The 19,148-nt window shown below is 42.5% G+C and overlaps 1 protein-coding gene across 1 annotated transcript in view; it reads right to left on the bottom strand.

Annotated features, from left to right (window-relative positions):
* The window catches only part of AHCYL2 (adenosylhomocysteinase like 2), a 165,361-nt gene extending 152,227 nt beyond the window's left edge, over positions 1-13,134 (bottom strand). The window contains exon 1 of the mRNA XM_065883394.1: positions 12,741-13,134. Coding sequence (XP_065739466.1) covers positions 12,741-13,103 — 363 coding nt within the window. The 5' untranslated portion in view covers positions 13,104-13,134. The remainder of the gene's footprint in view (positions 1-12,740) is intronic.
* Positions 13,135-19,148: the final 6,014 nt, after the last annotated feature.

Raw genomic sequence — 19,148 nt, 5'->3', positions numbered from 1 at the left:
ACTACTGAGCCTGCACTCTAGAACCTGCAAGCCACAACTACTGAAGCCTGTGCTCCTAGAGCACGTGCTCCTCAACAAGAGAAGCCACCGCAATGAGAAGCCCGTGCACCGCAACGAAGAGTAGCCCCCGCTCACCGCAACTAGAGAAAGCCCGTGCAAAGTAACGAAGACCCAACGCAGTCAAAAATAAAATAAATAATTTTTTTTTTAAAAAAACCATCTACAGAAAATTTTGCAAAATGCTAACATATGTTAAATTGGGCAGTGACTACAATTTTCTCTGTACTCTTCCATATGCTTGGGAGAAACAATTTTTTTAACAGGCTTTTGGTCAAATGAATACATATACACGTACCAGGGAGCAAGAGAAAAATATTTATCTCCTTTTAGAACCTACATTTATAAAACTATTCTACTAATGTCTCTCTGGTGCCTTACTCCCTCAGTGTGACGGAAACTTTTAAGTATTTAGGCACAAACATGCTGTACAGTCGAGTCTCTTTTTCCATAACAAGATACTTCTCTCCAAGATGCTACCCAAGCCAAATCCCTGGGTACGTGGATACCAATGATCTATCAACCAACACAGTGTGCAACCCCCAGCCCACATCCATATAGTTTTTAAATCCTTTAACTTACAACTAAATTATTCCCCTGAGTCACTCTTAAGCTTCATCACAGATCTTTACGCAAACCTATACCATGAATGATCCAACAGGTTAAACACCCCCAAATTACATCTCTTTCTAGTTTTAACATAATTTTCCCTCTCCACTCTACATTCTTCAATCCCACAGAGGACTCAGTGTGAGTCTTCTACATAGGTACAGTGTTTCTAGATCTTCCAATTCTGGGCAGAATTATGTGACTCAGATAGCATCCAGGGGCACTGAGCATGGAACTCCGCTTAACCAGCAATCTAGCATACAAGCTCCTGAGAGAAAAAGAATAACTTTCCATCCAAGCATGATGAGTACATCAAGCTGAAAATGATGCCCAGGAACAAGCAGTTCCAGAAATAGGAATTCAAATAAAACTTTATAGCATTCACTGTTCTGCAGACCTGGTGGCAGCCCATCTATTTTTGCTTCATTTTCTGGCTCAGATAAAAGTACCTTAGCGAGTATACTCATCCCTTCTCCTCAAAATAACTATGGAGAACACTACTCAAGTCCTATGAAAATCTGAGTTTTACACATTACCTGTTGTGTGTGTGTGTGTGTGTGTGTGTGTCTGTGTGTGTGTGTATCTCTGTATAGGACTGGGCCTCAGGGTGATGTGAGTCTGGGTGGGGTGTCTCTGTGGGTATAAGTCCAGGACTCTGTGGAGATGCTCTCTGTGGGTGTGGGTGTGTCTGTGTCTGGCAGGACGAGGAGGGGGGCAGTGTCTGAGTGGAGGGGTCTTGAGGGGTTCTGTGTAAGTGGGGGAATCTCTGTTTATGTCTGTCTTTGTATATCTGTGCCCGTCTATGCTTCTGTCTCTGTGTCTATTAAATATTTCATTACAAGTCTTAAAATGATTTATTATAAATTTCTACCCTTCCACAAAACCCTAAAATGATTTTCTTGCCTCTCTACTCTGAGATTTCACAAAAGAGAAACATTAAATAAGCCAACTGCTAAGCCAACATTATTCAACAATGAGTAAAAATTTAAGGTTCTGTTGGGTATGCACTAGTACAGAAGCAATTGCCTGAGACTGTGCATTTCTAACAAGATCAAAGGTGATGCCAATGCTTCTGATCATAGACTGGTTTGTGTAGCAAGGACCCAGAAGATTCCAAACTTAAGAAACTGTCTTTATGATTAGACTTCCCATGTAGACTTTCTGAAGTCTCCTGACAGACATGTATTTCAGATTAGCTTGAAAGTTCTGTTCTGACCATAAATTAGAAGATATCATTTTGTTTTAAATGAGTCTCTCGTGAGTCTGGTTTGAATGAACCAGTCCTAAGAGGTGAATGAACTCTAAATGTACTAAAAATGTGAATTTCTGGATTTGTAAAGCTGGAACATGGAAACCTCACAAAGGTTCTGCTACACTGTGAAGCTTCCTGGGTGGACAGCCAACCCATTTTCCTAAGGTGATATACCTCAATTTCAATGCTGACCTCCACAAACTGCAACAATTCCTGCTTCCAGCAGTGCTCATACTAGACTAGATTGTACTTGTTTATTTTCCTATCCACATTCCCTACCCTCTTCTTGAGGGCAAGAATGTTATTTTGATTTAGTAACCCTACCACTTAGCAGTGTTCAGCACACAACACATAAGTGGTTTTTGCACAAAAGAAGTTCAGAATGTACTGGGGGAGATTATTTAACAAGCATCCGGAAGGATAATCTTCTCTCTCACAGAAACAACAGACATGAATGTAGTAAAAATTCCTTTAAAAAACTGTTAAGAAGCACAAGTTAAAGAGGAAAAAAAAAGAGAACAAACCCAAGCAAGTATAATATTAAATTTTATTTGGGGCCAAATAGAGCTATCTAACATTCCAAATAGTCCCTATCTTATATTACAAACAAAAATAAATTCCAGATGGACTGAAGACCAAAAGATAATAAACACAACCATGAAAACAGCTGAAGAAAATATAAAAGAACTTATTTATAAACCTGGGGTAGGAAAGGCCATTCTGAGAAACAAAATGTTTAAGTCATAAAAAAAAAATGGCCAATCTGACTACATAAAAACTTTTAATATAAACAAACTTACAAGTCAACAAGAAATAGAGTAGAAAAAATATTTGTAACATATACACAAAGAATTAATACCCAGGGACTTCACTGGGGGTCCAGTGGTTAAGACTCCATGCTTCCACTGTAGGGGGCGTGGGTTCGATCCCTGGCTGGGGACTAAGATCCCGCGTGCTGTGTGGCGCGGCCAACAACAACAACAAAAGAATTAATATCCAGAAAGTATAAAGAATTCCTACAAGCCAACATGAAAAAGGCAAGTCAATAGGAGGGCAGAGATCTTCATCTATTTTGCTGAACACCCAGCACTTGGCACATAGTAATCCCTCAATAAATATTTGTTAATGAATAAATATGAACAGATAATTACAAGAAAAGGAATATAAATTACCAATCTATTCATGAAAATATTCTCAGCCTCACTATAAGCAGAAAAAATACTACTAAAAACAATAGTAAATGCCTTAAAAAAAAGGCATCTTTACACCTTTATGTCTTTTTTTCTTATAAAAGATGTAAAAATATCCAGTATTGGTGAAGGTGTAGTAAAAGGGTTATCTTGTATATAGTTAGTGGATGTATAAAATGGTACTTACATTTTTTTTTTTTTTTGGTACTACATTTTTGAAGGCAACGTGATATTATGTATTAAGCTTAAAATGTGGATATCTTTCAACTCCAAAATTCTACTTTTAGGTATCTATCCTAGAGAAACACTTATACATGTACACAAAAAGAATGCATACAGATAGCTACTATAGCATATAAAAATTAAGTTAAATGTGCATGAACAGAATAGTTTAATAAACAACAATGGTATAGACTTTGGAAATCAACTCAGCAGTCAAAAAGTATGAGATACATATAATGATATATAAAAAGCTCCAAGACAGTCTGTTAAGTGGAAAAAGCAACCTGCAAAACAATGTGTATATATATATATATATATACATAAAATGTGCTTTTATTTATGTACAAGTTATTATAAAACTACCAGTTTCTCTATGTACAATATGAATGTAAAGTTGAAAAAGATAAGTTGATAGCAGAGGTCTCTGGGGAGGGGAACAAGACTGGCTGAGGGCCAAGGAAAGAGTTTCCTTCATTAGATTGAATTATTTCACAAGAATACATTCAAGCACTACTTGTGTAATTAAAAACAACTGTTTTTAAAAAAAGGGAAAAAATAATGTAAATACCATTTTACTGATATGAAGAAAACAAGAAGAACATATTTTGAGGATTAGACAGGAGACAAAAATTCCATTTTTGACATTAGTTCTGAAGTCCAAATGCAAGTAGGGAGTTGTACACACAAGACTGGCATTCAGAAGAGGGGTCCTGGCTAAAGAAATAATCTGGGGAGTTGTTGGTATGTAGATGATACTTAAAGGCACAGGAATGCTGTGGATGACTTAGGGAGAAAACACAATGGAAAGAGCAGAGCGCCCAGGATCAAGGAGAAAGAACCCATAAAGAAGACTGAGGAGCGGCTGGGGAAATAAGAGGAAAACTAGTAAAGAGGAGGGTAATGGACGCCAAGAGAGGAGAGTGTTTTGGTAAGAAATTGGTGTCAAATGCTGCCAAGAGGTCTGATATGATGAGGGATGAAAAAACAGATAGCCATGTGAGAATCTGATGGACATTACTAGCTTCAGCAAGAGGGCATCATGTGGGTCAGAGTATTAGAGTAGGAGTGGGTTAAAGAGTGTGGGAAGACAAAAGGTGTATATAGCATACACTGAAAACTCCTTTAAGAAACTTAGCTACACTAGGGAGTAGAAAGATAGGACAGTAGCAGAAAGGAGATATGGAGGTTAGAGGACAGGGTTTTCAAAATGGGAGAGATTAGAGCAAGGAAATCTATAGAAAAGGCTCTAATAGAAAGAGGAAATAACCAAAGGAAGAAGTTAATTAAGAAGACTGGAGGGACTTCCCTGGTGGCACAGTGGATAAGAATTCACCTGCCAACGCAGGGGACATGGGTTCTATCCCTGGTCTGGGAAGATCCCACATGCCGCGGAGCAACTAAGCCCTCATGCCACAACTACTTAGCCCGCACGCCTAGAGCCCGTGCTGCACAAGAGAAGCCACCGCAAGGAGAAGCCCTCGCACCACAACGAAGAGTAGCCCCTGCTCACCACAACTAGAGAAAGCCCACAAGCAGCCACAAAGACCCAACGCAGCCAAAAATAAATAACATTAAATCTTAAAAAAAAAAAAAAAGAAGACTGGAGAACGTGATTAGAACACTCGTGGAGGGACTGGCCTTTGACAGAATGAAGGACACATCTTCCCCTATCATAACATGAGGGAAAGAGAAAAAGATGAACCCCAGATGGAGGTAGGTTTGTAGATTTGGGAGGTACAAGGATGAAGGAATTCCCTTTTGGTGGTTTCTGTTTTTATAACAAGTATAAGGCATATCACTAGTTTAAAAAGAACACGTGTGAAATTAGAAGTAAAAGGATACAGTATGAAATAATCATTTGCAGTGAGTGTGAAAGTAACCTTACTAGAAAATGTATAACATTACGAGGCAGCAATGATCAAGCATATGAGGTTGACGACTATGAATTTATAGTGACATCGATCTACCTGGTTTTCTGATTTTCTCTAGCAACTCTCAGCCCCATAGATGCAGGCAACTAAAAAGGCAAATGGTTAGGTTCAACCAGTGCGTCACTCAGAGTTCCATGAACAGCAGAAGTCAACTCTGGCTGAGTTGGACAGAAAAAGAATTTACAGAAAGGACATGAGGTAGCTTTCAGGGCTACACAGTTAAAAACACCACCACAGAATGGGCTTGGAAAAGATGTCATGTTTGCTTATGCCAAGCAGGAGATGCTGCAGCTTGGGCTGCACCATTGTAGTTCAGGACAACGGGTGCCAGGTGCCACTGTTGCCGCTGTAACTTGATCTTGCTGCTAGAGGCTGATGCTACAAGAAGATTTACTGATAATGAAGGGGCAAGTTGCAGAGAGCACAGTGGAAAGGTTTGGGATGATTGGACTGGCTGAGAGGATGAGGAGAGTGTTAAGGGAATGAGTATTAGGAAGACAATAGTTGACTAGGCGTCAGGTAGTGACTGAGGTAAACAGGGATGTGAGGCCTCCCCTTGGAAGAGGGTAGATCCTGGAATCCAACAGGTTGCAGAATAGTCTCAGCAGCCTAGGTGCAACAACTTAAGCAAATTTCACATGGGCGTTTAATCAGAAAAGTAAGGGGCTGGCAGTGCGGCAAAGCCTCTCACTATTGCTGTGGGCAGTGTTTCATCTCACTGATCCCAAAGGCATCAAAGATTGGCAAAGACTTGGGCAAGTTAATTACTCTCTTTGGGCCTATATTTTCTAGTCTATAAAATAAAGATAATAATATTCATCTGATAAAGTTGCTATGAGGATTAAATGAGATGAGATAGATAGAGGCCTAGAAGAGAGTAAGTATTCAGTAAACGGTAGCCATAAATGAAGTTATAACTGAAGCTGAGAAAAGGGTTTCCAAGAAGAGGTAGTCAACAATATCAAATCAAATCTTTTAGAATGATCAGAAGGGTTCACACTGGAGCACTGCAGGAGATAAATCTGTAGGGAAGATGAAGCCAGTTTAAGTCTCAGCTGGCTTAACTTTCAATGACAGTTTTGCAGTATTCAGAAAGGCTTTAAGGAAAAGCCTGACTTAGAGAAACTCAACTAGCAGCTCTAGAACCTCTAGACCCTTCCTTAATATAAGTTCTGAGATAAAGAAGACTGGAGGGACTTCCCTGGTGGCACAGTGGATAAGAATCAGGTGCCCTAAACCAATCCATTTCTATTGAAAGACCCTTAAAAAAAAAAAAAGGAAATCACCAGCTATTGATGCAGTGTCCAAGAGGGAAAATGGCTAACTGAATTGCTGCACAATATAGATGGGGAAGAGGGAACTGAAAATCATACACATCATATGGCTTAAGTTATTTAATTTAATCAAAGTGGTTTTACTTGGAACCATTACAGAAGAAATTTCACTCCACTGCTTTCTCCTCTGCTCAGCTCTCACCAAATCTCGGGCCATAGGTCATTCAGACTATAAAAGCTTCTCCAAATTCCATAGAAACCTGATCAATCTAACTAAACCTCTTATTGGAGGAGTGGAATTTCAGCTCCTCTAATTGTGCATACCACCTGAACACGATGGCAGGCGGGTGGATCGGGGCAGCTGCCAAGATTTACTCTTCTCCCATCCACCTCAGTTGTACCTCTCTGAATTATTTAAACAAGGACTACCAAGAAAGAATGAAGTCTGAATGAAGATCCCAACAAATCTCTTCCTTTTTTTTTTTCTTTTACTGTGGGGGAGGAGAACACTTTCAAGGAAATGATATAATAAAGAAACTCACTCTCCCTTTTCATGAACTATCCATTTCTTCTATTAACTGGACACTAAGGACCAAAGTCATCTTCCTCAGGACATTAAATACACAACTGCAACTTCAGCTCTGAGCAACCTCCTAAAACAGCTCTTAATGTTCAATCTTTCCCAGGAAGAAGAGAATTCAGAAATTATACAAAATAAGGGCTGCCTTCTCAGAAAATTCATAAATGTTCACATAAATAAATGGTAAGACCATTAAATAAGCTCAATAAATTAAAAACCGCCTGTTGGTAAAATAACAGAAACATCCACAAAAATATACAGATTAAGATTTGAAAGGTTTAAGCTAAACTTTGAACAGAGAAATACTTCAATTGAAAAGCAATGGAGGGACTTCCCTGGTGGTCCAGTGGGTAAGACTCTGCATTCTCAATTCAGGGAGCCCAGGTTTGATCCCTGGTCAGGGAACTAGATCCCGCACGACACAACTAAAGATCCCACATGCCACAGTGAAGATCCCGCGTGCTGTAACTAAGGCCCAGCACAGCCAAATAAATAAATATTTAAATTTTTTTTAAAAAGAAAGAAAAGCAATGGAGGGACTTCCCTGGCGGTCCAGTGGTTAAGACTCCACACTTCCAATGTAAGGGGTGCAGGTTCGATCCCTGGTCAGGGAAATAAGATCCCACATGCCGCTGGGCCAAAAAAAAGGAGAAAGAAAAGCAATGGAGTTTGTGCATGAGAGTCAAACAGATTAGAGTTCTGTTAGCTCACATCACAGATACTAAACGTGTAACCTTGAGACAAATTCCTTAATCTCTCCAACCCTCGGTTTCCTCAATAAAACAAGGATAACACTACCTATTTCTGAGAGCTCTTAAAAGGTTTAAATAAAATAGTATATGTAAAGCTCTAATACAATGCCTGGGACACAGCAGGAATACATAACAATATGCTTCCCCTTCTAATTCTCAAAATGTTTAACTAGAGATTGATTCATAAGAGAAGGTGGGTCTTTCCTTTTTTTTTTTTTTTCTTTCTTAGCGGTACACGGGCCTCTCACTGTTGTGGCCTCTCCCGTTGTGGAGCACAGGCTCCGGACGCGCAGGCTCAGTGGCTATGGCTCACGGGCCTAGCCGCTCCGCGGCATGTGGGATCTTCCCGGACCGGGGCACGAACCCATGTCCCCTGCATCGGCAGGCAGACTCTCAACCACTGCACCACCAGGGAAGCCCGAGAAGGTGGGTCTTAAAGAACAAGGAAAACTGTTAGCTGGACAGGTACTCCTGATTTATTTATAACTTTAAAAATAAGAATATATCTCTCAAATTATCACTAAATTACTAATGTGAAAATGCATCATTGATCTTGAAATGCTTTTTTATATACATATAAGATCCTCTTCTCCCTCTCTCATAATTCTACAATTCTCTGAGATTCTACATTTGTACAATTTTTTCCCATCCTCTTCCTAAAGCCCTGACTCAGACCCTCCTTACTTTGGATTTAGGATGACCTAAGTCTTAAACCAGAAAGACATAAGTTAGAGTTCACTGAGTATTCTGACAGACTTCTGGGAGAAAGCCAGAACCCAGCAACTAAGAAGTTAGAATCAGTGTGGCATAATAAAAAGGACATGGGCTTCGGAAACAGATCAAGATTTCAAACAGGGGTTTTAAGTCCTACCTTTGCCACTTTCTAGATGTATAACCTTGGTCAAGGCACTTTACCGTCTCTGGACCTCATTTCCTTATCTGTGAAATGGAGATAATGCCACTTATATATCTCATTGTGTAGCTGTCAGGATTAGAAAAATGCCAATAACATATAAAGGGCCAATTAATGGTAATTGTTATTACGGTCAATCTGCCAAGTGCCTTACTGAACATTTTGCAAGGCTATACTTTCCTAACTGGCAAAAGGAGTAATACTGCTCCCCCATTCCCATGACTATATCCAAAAGGTTCCATTTTAGTAGTCCATAATTAACCAAATAAAGAACTTAAAGAATTCAGGGCAAGAAAGCACTAGCATGGCTCAACTCATTCTCTGCTGACAGCAACAAAGCCAGCGCAAGGTGGATTCATATGCCAAAAAAAAAAGGAATCTGCTTGAACATGGTCATTACTGATATTGACGTAAGCACAAACTAGTTGTGGTTCTTAGGCTCACAGCCTTATTGTCAGAAAGTTTTAACTTTTCTGAAATAAATCCTCTCCTGCCTTGTTTTCCCTGCTGTGCTGTGACATTCCTATTACCCCATTTGCAAGAACACAGGGAAGAAATCCTCTCAACTATTGCAACTGCATTCACTGTGGACTTTATCTTCCTATTTCACAAATCACTTCTTACAGAGATTTTTGGTTTGTTGAGTTCATTTATGAAGAAAAACATTATATACAAATATATGATAGCCACGGTGACAAGATCTGGTCCCCAGGGCACCACAAATTACAGGATGGAGGTAGATGCCAAGGATAAGATGGGACTGAGTAACCTGCACACCATATGTTCATTCTTATTAAATGCTGCACTTGGAAAGTCTGGCTCTTATGAAAAGCTTATTTCCCTTGTGTGACTGAACAGAATAACAGTACTAAGAAAACTGATGACAGATACACCAATGGAGTAAGGGAAACCATCAATGGAAATATGCTTAAGATAAACAAGCTTGTATGTGACAGTTACAAAATAAAAGCAACGATCACCAATTACATAGCCAAAGGTAGCTATTTCAATCCTAAGTACCTCCAGTCCCTCCCTACACTAAAATAAAAGCAGAAGGGAGTCAAGGTCAGAATGATTATTTAAATAAATTAAAAATCAAGAAAGGCTTAACAAATCAAAATATCACACTGCAGTCCCTTGGGGAGGTGACTTTCAGCTTGAAGAAAGAAGGTAAGTCTCATACACTTGTTTTAATTTAGCTAATTCGATGTCAAGAAAGTTAAAGATTCTGCCCCCCAAAAGGAGCTCAGCAATGCCTGTAGTTGTGTCATACAGCTGGATCCTCGCTCGGAGCTTCGCCTGCTTAACTTCCAGCACAGAAGTTGTTTTTTGGTTGCAATTAACATTGTAAGGCAAGCTCAGCCCTGTCTTCCATAGCCTTGAGGCTGCTGAGTAAATCTAGAATCATGGGACCTACATTTTGATGCTGGAAAAACAGGAAGAATGTGGTTCAGCAACAAGGAAAATGGTCAAGAAACACATCTAGAATTAGGAAAAACAGACTGATGCTGGCCTGTGATTTTTTCACTGCTTTATATAGAATATATTGAATAGTATGCACCATTTCAAAGGAAGCCATAGTGGTGCACTTAAGCCACGATGGAAGGAAGAAAAAAATAAAATCAATTCTTAATGATTGCTGTAACTTCTTAAGCCCTCACTCTATGTGCCAAGTTCAATGCTAAACCCTCTACAAATATTTCTAATCCTCAATCGTATTAGTAACCTCACTTTATAAAGGAGAAAACTAAGATTTAGAGAATTTGGAAATTACCCAAAAGCTAGTTAGTGGGGGTACTAGGATTCAAACCCAGGTCTGCTTGACTGTAAATCCCATGTTCTAAAGGCAATTTGAGCCCGCGGGCCACACGAAAAGACAGCACATGCTGCAACGAAGATCCCACATGCCGCAACTAAGACCCGATGCAGCCAAATAAATAAAAATAAATATTAAAAAAAAAAAAGGCAATTTGTTGGGGAGTTCCCTGGCAGTCCAGTGGTTAGGACTCCACGCTTTCACTGCTGTGGCCCCAGGTTCAATTCCTGGTCAGGGAACTAAGATCCCGCAAGCTTCATGACAAGGCCAAAAAAATAAATAAAGGCAATTTGTTAAACACTCTTACCCTCAAGAGACCTAATCAAAATACAGATTTTACACAAAAAGACCCTTAATCACTGGATTTGGCCAAAGTTATAAAGCACCTCAACTAGTTACAAATACATTTCAGATTTCCAGACTCAAATCTAGGTAGTACCAGCACTGGTGCCTGTGCTGCCTCTCTTTCCTCCTATAATTCCTCCCAGAGAAGTTTCATAATGCAAATGAGAAAGACACTGTCCTAAAGCATCACTAAACAAATTCCTTCAGTCTTGCCTCTGATGTTATCACCTATATTTGGGTAATTAAAATGGAAGGGTTCTCTGCTTCATACCTTAATAATGAGGCTATTACAACCAAAGTTAGGCTGGATACAAGGTTCCAACTCAGCTGAATCCTGCACAGTGAAACCAATGCAGACTTCACATCACTTCCTTGCTGTTCTGATAAAGCAATTAAAAATAATTCACAAGGGGACTTCCCTGGTGGCCAGTGGTTAAGAATCTGCCTGCCAATGCAGGGGACACGGGTTCGAGTCCTGGTCCGGGAAGATCCCACATGCCCAGGAGCAACTAAGCCCGTGCACCACAACTACTGAGCCTGCGCTCTAGAGCCCACGAGCCACAACTACTGAAGCCCGTGCTCCGCAACAAAAGAAGCCATCGCAATGAGAAGCCCGCGCACCGCAATGAAGAGTAGCCCCCCCGCGCACCGCAATCAACAGTAGCCCCTGCTCGCCGCAACTAGAGAAAGCCCGTGTACAGCGACAAAGACCCAACACAGCCAAAAATAAATAAATTAAATAAATAGATTTTTAAAAATCATTCACAAAGTAAAAAAACCTATAAATTACTGTGTTCACATTATACCTCGGAAATTAAAATGATAATCCCTTTTCATACGATCCACATCTCTGTTTTTGCAATATTTGCCCTTTTTCTTCCATACTGATTTGCTTTATGAGAGGACAGACACACCACAGATAGCCATTGTAAGGGTAATACTGGGAATATCAAACATCTAGGCACACCTACTCCTTGGTGTTCTGAGGCTACGGCCTCTTCAAAACTATATCTGAAAGAAGCTGACAGCTGAGACAGAAAACCCCACAGTGATCGCCTTTCCCAAAAGTAGAAGCATTTCTTCCTAACACTTTCAGATCATAATAAAAGAACCAATAAAACAATCATTATCTTCATACACAGTCTAATAATCTTGGTGACCAACTACTGAGCAGAGAGGACAAACCTCTGAAGAGAAAACAGTGAAGAGAATCTCTCCATTACCCTTCTACACTCAGAGAAGATGTAAGGATATTGCAGTATCTGGAATGAAGGGCACGGCATCAATACTGCTCGATGGAAGCGCTTAGCCACAGAAAGGCAGAAAATCATCATCTGTACAGAAACCAGACAACTGAGGATCTCAGTGCGAGGTAACTACTCCTTATAGAAAAGATCTCCAAATAGAAAAGCTCTTTCCACCCTTATTGCTGGATGAACTCTCATAAGTAGTAAGCTTTTTCTACACCATCGGGGTCTTCTTCCCGATAGTCTGGAAAATACACACGGGAGTATGCTGGGAGTACAGAGAGGGGTAATACTATTCCAAGGAGCAGGGGACAGCGCTACCTCCATGTTATTCCCAGCTACTAAGTACAGCCGTACCAACGGGAGTCTTCGCTCCCCAGCACTGGGGCCCGGGTGGGAACATGTCTGAGAGAGCGGGTTTACGGGGAAAAGGGATCTCTCTGCTCCTACGATCAGAAGGGAGGGCCTTGAGGGTGGTGCCGCAGCGCCGAGAGGATCTGCGGTTCCCCCTCCCACCCTCGCTCTCCGAAAGAGGCAGCCCGGCCCCAATACCTTCTTGACCGTGCGCGGCGCCTCGGTGACGGTGCCGTCGGGGCTGACCAGGGCCTCGCCGCCGTCGCGGTGCCTCTGATGCTGGTGATGAGGGTCGCTCCGCTTCATGGCCGACGCCTGAGGCACTTTCCCAGCGGCTGGGCTGAGAGCCGCAGCGGGCCCCGATCCCGGGCCAGGGGCCGGGGGCCGCTCCGCCACGGGAGCTGGAGCTTCAGGGTCCCCGCCGCCCGCTGGGGGGGCCATGGCGCTCACGGCCGCCGTGCTCAGTCCCAGCTGCGGCTCCGCCTCGGAGGGGCTCAGGTCCTTCAGCTCCACCTCAGGCACCTTCGCGGCAGCCGCTGCTGACACGACCTGCACCGACATCACCGCCTCCACTGCAACCGCCGGCTCAGACTCCAGCCCCTGCTCGGCCCCGCCTCCCGCCTCCCTTCCCCATCCCTCCCCCATTCCCCCACTCCTCCCCTCCCTCGCCTCCGCTCCCACCCCCTTCCTCTGCCCGCCCGCCAGCCAGCCCCCGCCTCTCCCCCACCGCCCCGCCCCGCCCCGCCCCGCCCCGACCTGGTTCGCTCGCGCGCGTGGAGCCACGGAACCTGTAGTGCGCTTACTCTGGGCCGCACGAGGCGAAAAGATAGTGGGACCTCAGCCCCCGACCACCACTGCGCGCCGCCAAGGGCTGGGCGCACGATGCCCCCTGGGAGTTGTAGTCCCAATCCCTCTTCCTCCAGCAAGCGGGATTCTGTAGTAGAGATGGAGCGCTAGTGCCGGTGACTAATGGAAAGGAGTGACAACGGGTGACACGACATGAGGAAGAGAAAGTCTCCAGAGGCGTTGCGGCTTCCGGGGAACGAACGCTAGAAACCCTAGGGTTGGGAAGGTGGGGGAGGAATGACTTTCTACCCTAACATTGTAAATTGCCTCCGAGCGTGCAAGTCTAAGATCACGTGAGCAGGCATTTAAAGGAAAAGAGGTGTCACGTGGGGAGAGCGCCGACTTACGGCTTAAAGTGACTTGATTTTTCTGCCTCAATGAAATCGGGACCCTAACAGCTTTCCGAACTTTAATGGCTCTGTTTTTAGAAGGAATAAATTAGGACCTTGCCTACTGTGGTGATTTCTAGAACATTCTGAGCTTGGAATTTAACATCAGTCCAAAAAAAGAAGTTAGGTATCACTAGGTCAAAATTTCAAGGCTAAAGAATTACACGTTGGGGACTTCCCTGGTGGCACAGTGGTTAAGAATCCGCCTGCCAGTGTAAGGGACGTGGGTTCGACCCCTGGTCCGGGAAGATACCACATGCTGTGGAGCGACTAAGCCCGTGGGCCACAACTACTGAGCCTGCGCTCTAGAGCCGGAGAGCCACAACTACTGAAGCCTGAGCACCTAGAGCCCCTGCTCGCCCCAACTAGAGAAAGCCCGTGCGCAGCAACGAAGACCCAATGCAGCCTAAATAAATTGAATTAAATTTTTAAAAAATTACATGTTGCCTTAAACAAGGCCAGTTCTTTTGCCCTGTTAATTAATTCCCTCTTTATTATTATTATTTTGCCCCTCCACACAGCTTGCGGCGTCTTAGTTCCCCGATCAGGGAGTGAACCCTTGGCAGTGAAAGCACGGAGTCCTAACCACCGGACGTCAAGGGAATTCCTGCCCTGTTAATTCTAATAGATGTCCAACCCAAGTTCGTGTGCCAGTGGCACAATGAAGTCAAGTAAACCAAAATGTCAAAGTTTGGAGCAGAGAAAAGTTTATTGCAGGGTGCCAAGCGGAACAAGCAGCTAGTGCTCAAAAAGCCCGACCTCCCCGATAGACAAAATTTAGGGCTGCAGGATGTGTGACTTAATTCTGATTGGTCGGTGGTGAAGTAACAGGGTGATGTCTCCGGAATCTCAACCTTCTGGTTCCAACCAGTCTAGGGTACCCATGCTTGTGGTCACATGCATGTAGTCACTATCCTCCATATGGGTAGGGGTCTTAGTTTCTGTAGAACTCAAAGATACCTATCAGATTGTTACCTATATCCCTTCAGGAGGAATTGGAACTATGTCCTGTGACTCTGTTGTCCTATTAATGCTTGAGCCTGCTCTTTGGAATTTGGGGAGGACCTAGGAGATTAAAGCCTTTTTTTTTTTTCTTTACTACAAACAAGAAACAGGCGACACGGAGGAGCAGAGAGGGCACGCAGACTCTTGCTCGGTTTCAGGGAGATAATATGAAATTCAGGTAAGTGTATCAGCAGAGAAGAATATTAACTAAAATATGAATAGTGATTTCTTTAAGTGATGGGATTTGGGGTGAGGTTTTTTTTTTTTTTACTTTGTACTTTTCTGTATTATTTTAAAATTTTAAATTTATTTTAAAAGGTGTAAACCTGAAGACTTGTATGGCAGTTTTATTTTTAATTATGAAAAGTTATCTGATACTAATGTCCAACAACAGAGGAATGGTTACAACCTTTAAAATTAAGTTGGCCAAGAACTTTTTTTAATGATGAAGGGAAATAAATGCTTACGATAAAATAATAAGCTAAAAAGCAGGAAACAGAATTGCACATTCTATTAGATTTTAACTATGTAAATAATACTTGAAAAAAGCAATACTTTAAAATACAATTGACTCTGGGTGACAGATTATGGGGTAGGTCATTTCTTCTCCGTTCTCAGAGAAACTGAGGCAAAGGGGATCTTACAGTTTATGGTTGTTCAGAGAGTAAGTGATTGCCCTGACAACCCCAGAAGGCCACTGGACATCTAGTCTTTGGATCAACTATTTTTCCCCTGGCAAGAAGGAGAGGGAGAAATCACCTGCCTTGATCTCCTTCCCTGTGCTACTGCTATCTTGGAAATCTGTTCCTTTGTGGAGTTGTCCTACACTGAATGGAATCTTTTGTATCCTGGCCTTCAAAAACTTGTGCCTAACACTGTGAGTTGGAAGGCATCTGAACACTTCCAGTTCCACAAAGCCCACAAGTCCACCAGACGCAAGGGCTTCTTAAGCTTTCTCTTCACACTCTGTCTTTCAGAATTTCCTTCCTATTATAAAGAACCAGCTTAGAGCTTCATCCTCCAGCTGTCAGAGAAGAGATTAGCAGCTCTATAACTGATTTCTTTCTTCCCCCTAATGCACAAGGGAGCTGTGGTACAGCCACCTGGCCTGTGTTGAAGCTCATAGGCAGCAGCTGCCTACCTGGACAGCCACTAGACTTGATTACTGAGGGGATGAACTAATTCTTCAATGGGATGTGGTTACAAAACATAAGGAGTTGGAGCACTGGAAAGAAACTTATATTCATCGTTTATTTATCCAGGCACCATCCACAGTTTGAGGCCAAACATCAGGGCACATTCCTCACCCATTCTCAACTCTATCCTACACACCTGCTGCTTCTGCTGTCTTTGTTGCTGAGGGACACAAGGCACAGTTGAAGATGGAAATACCGTAATGGAAACAGGATAATTAAGCACAAGTTTATGAACTATTTAGTTTATGAAATATTTAGACCACAGGTCCTCTTCCCTCACCTGGCTCATTCAGCTTCCAGACCCTGGCAGGCAAAAATGTATCTTCCATGCAGGAGACTGGAAGAACTTCTCTAAGATAATCTGACCAGTCCAAGAGAGAAAACTTGAAGATATAACACTGAGAGTTCCCCAAGGAAATAGGCCAGCCAGATCACCCTCGGTGAAGACCACACCCAAGACCACACGCATGTTCGCAGAGTTTCCAGAGAACTACTTAGTGCTACACTCTTAAGTATGAGTAGATAAAGTCACAAGTTATACAAGAAAACTAATATGGAAGACAGAGATCAACATAAGCAAGCAGAAAAAAACAACTGGGAGGAAACAGAGGCTATGCACCAAGAAGAAATCAAGACCCCCCCCCCCAAATCATCAATATCCTGAGACTTAAAGATATTTTATTTGTGAAAGAACATACTGTTTCAAGAAGTGAATATTCAGGGCTTCCCTGGTGGCACAGTGGTTGAGAGTCCGCCTGCCAATGCAGGGGACACGGGTTCGTGCCTCGGTCCGGGAAGATCCCACATGCCGCGGAGCGGCTGGGCCCGTGAGCCATGGCCACTGAGCTTGCGCATCCGGAGCCTGTGCTCTGCAACGGGAGAGGCCACAACAGTGAGAGGCTCGCCTACCGCAAAAAAAAAGAAGTGAACATTCAGAAAACAAACATGAGACCTTTAAAATGAAAGCATACTAGCAGAAATTTTTAAAAACTCAATAAATAAAAAGAAGAAGAAATTGGTAATTCCCTGGTCGCCCAGTGGTTAGGGCTCTGCGCTCTCACTGCCAAGGGCCTGGGTTCAATCCCTGGTCAGGGAACTAAGATCCCACAAGCCACACGGCACTGCCATAAAAGAAAAAAGGAGGAAGAAATTAAAAATAGGAAAGATGCAGTTTAAATTTGCTCAGATTGTTGAGTAATGGTGGCTTATTTCATGTTTTTTTTTAATTGAAGTATAGTGGATTTACAATTTTGTGTTAGTCGTGGTTTTTATATTTGTGTCCAGTGCACGTCTTAACATGATAGGTACAATGCATTGGGTAGCCACAGTTTTCTGGAAAAGCTGATCTCTTAGGAATTGTTTTTCAGATATTCAATATACGTTTTTTCTCTAATTAAAAAAAAAAAAAAAAAAGGGCTTCCCTGGTGGCGCAGTGGTTAAGAATCCGCCTGCCAATGCAGGGGACACGGGTTCGATCCCTGGTCCGGGAAGATCCCATATGCCGTGGAGCAACTAAGCCCGTGTGCCACAACTACTGAGCCTGCACTCTACAGCCTGTGAGCCACAACTACTGAAGCCCATGCACCACAACTACTGAAGCCTGCATGCCTAGAGCCCGTGGCTCCACAACAAGAGAAGCCACCACAATGAGAAGCCCACGCACAACAACGAAGAGTAGCCCCCGCTCACCGCAACTAGAGAAAACCCCGCGCAGCAACAAAGACCCAATGCAGCCAAAACTAAAATAAATTTTTAAAAATATATACCATTCACAAAAAAAAAAAAAAAGAAAAGAAAATGACTTAGAGGGTCAGTCCAAGAAGACCAACACCCAAATAATAGGAGTGCCAGAAAAGTGACAAGGAAAATTGGGGGTGTGGGAGGGGGGAATTCAAATAAATAACTCAAAAATTTTCCCAAAACTGAAAAAGGAGAATTTCCATAATGAAAGGGGCCACTAGGTGCCAGCCCAATAGATGAAAATAAACCTACATTAATACACATCACTATTAAATTTCCAAACTCTGGGGACAAAGAGATAATCCTTCAAATGTCTGGAGTGGATCAAGGAACATTTTTACAACAGTTCAAGAGTCAGAAAGATACTGAACTTCTTAAAATGAACTTCTGGAAGCCAGAAGATAATGCCTGCAAATACTACAGACCCTCTGTTTGCCTTCTCCAGAGAATGAACTGAGAAGCAGCCAAAGTTGGGAAGGGCAGTCATCTCACTGTTCAGAGTTAGGTAGGGGGTCAGAAACCAATCCTCCTGCTTTCATTTCTACCTTCTAAAGTACCTGCTGCCTCCAATTCAGAGCCTTTTAGGGGTGTTGCAATATAAGTTTTCCCTAGTCCTGGCTAAAACTTTATTTTAGCTTTTTCAAGACTGCCAAATTGCCACCCATTTGCTTTCCAGCTTTCAAAACTGTCACTATTGACTCCTCCCCCCTCCATCTCTTTTTCCCTCCTTGTAGGCAGAGTGAAAAAGAGCTAAATCCATATTCTCTATATTCTCTATATTGGGAGGTCAAATGATAACACCTGAAATGAACATTCAAGAGATGGCATTATCATGTTATTCAGACATATGGAAGTAAATATAACAAGGATCATCTAAAATAAAGTGGTTGGCTCCCAGGAACAGGAAATTATGGGGTACTGAGATAGCTGCTTTAATCAACAAGACCTGTAGAACTATTTGACTTTTCAAACTATATCATGCATAATTGAGATGAAAATTAAAACTTTAAGAGCAGGGACTTCCCGGGTGGCACAGTGGTTAAGAATCCGCCTGCCAATGCTGGGGACACAGGTTCAATCCCTGGTCCAGGAAGATCCCACATGCCGCGGAGCAACTAAGCCCATGCGCCACAACTACTGAAGCCCGTGCGCCTAGAGCCCATGCTCCACAACAAAAGAAGCCACCACAATGAGAAGCCTGCACACCGCAATGAAGAGTAGCCCCCGCTCACCGCAACTAGAGAAAGCCCACATGCAACAACGAAGACCCAATGCAGCCAAAAATAAATAAAATAAATTAACTTAAAAAAAAAAACTTTAAGAGCAGGCAAAACTATATTGTACAGAGCAGGGAATTATATACATTATTTTGTAATAACTTTTAATGGGGTATAATCTATAAAAATACTGAATCACTGTGCTGTACACCT

The sequence above is a fragment of the Phocoena phocoena genome, chromosome 9, assembly GCF_963924675.1.
Source record: "Phocoena phocoena chromosome 9, mPhoPho1.1, whole genome shotgun sequence".
Taxonomy (NCBI): domain Eukaryota; kingdom Metazoa; phylum Chordata; class Mammalia; order Artiodactyla; family Phocoenidae; genus Phocoena; species Phocoena phocoena.
This window is presented reverse-complemented; position numbering and strand designations above follow the sequence as displayed.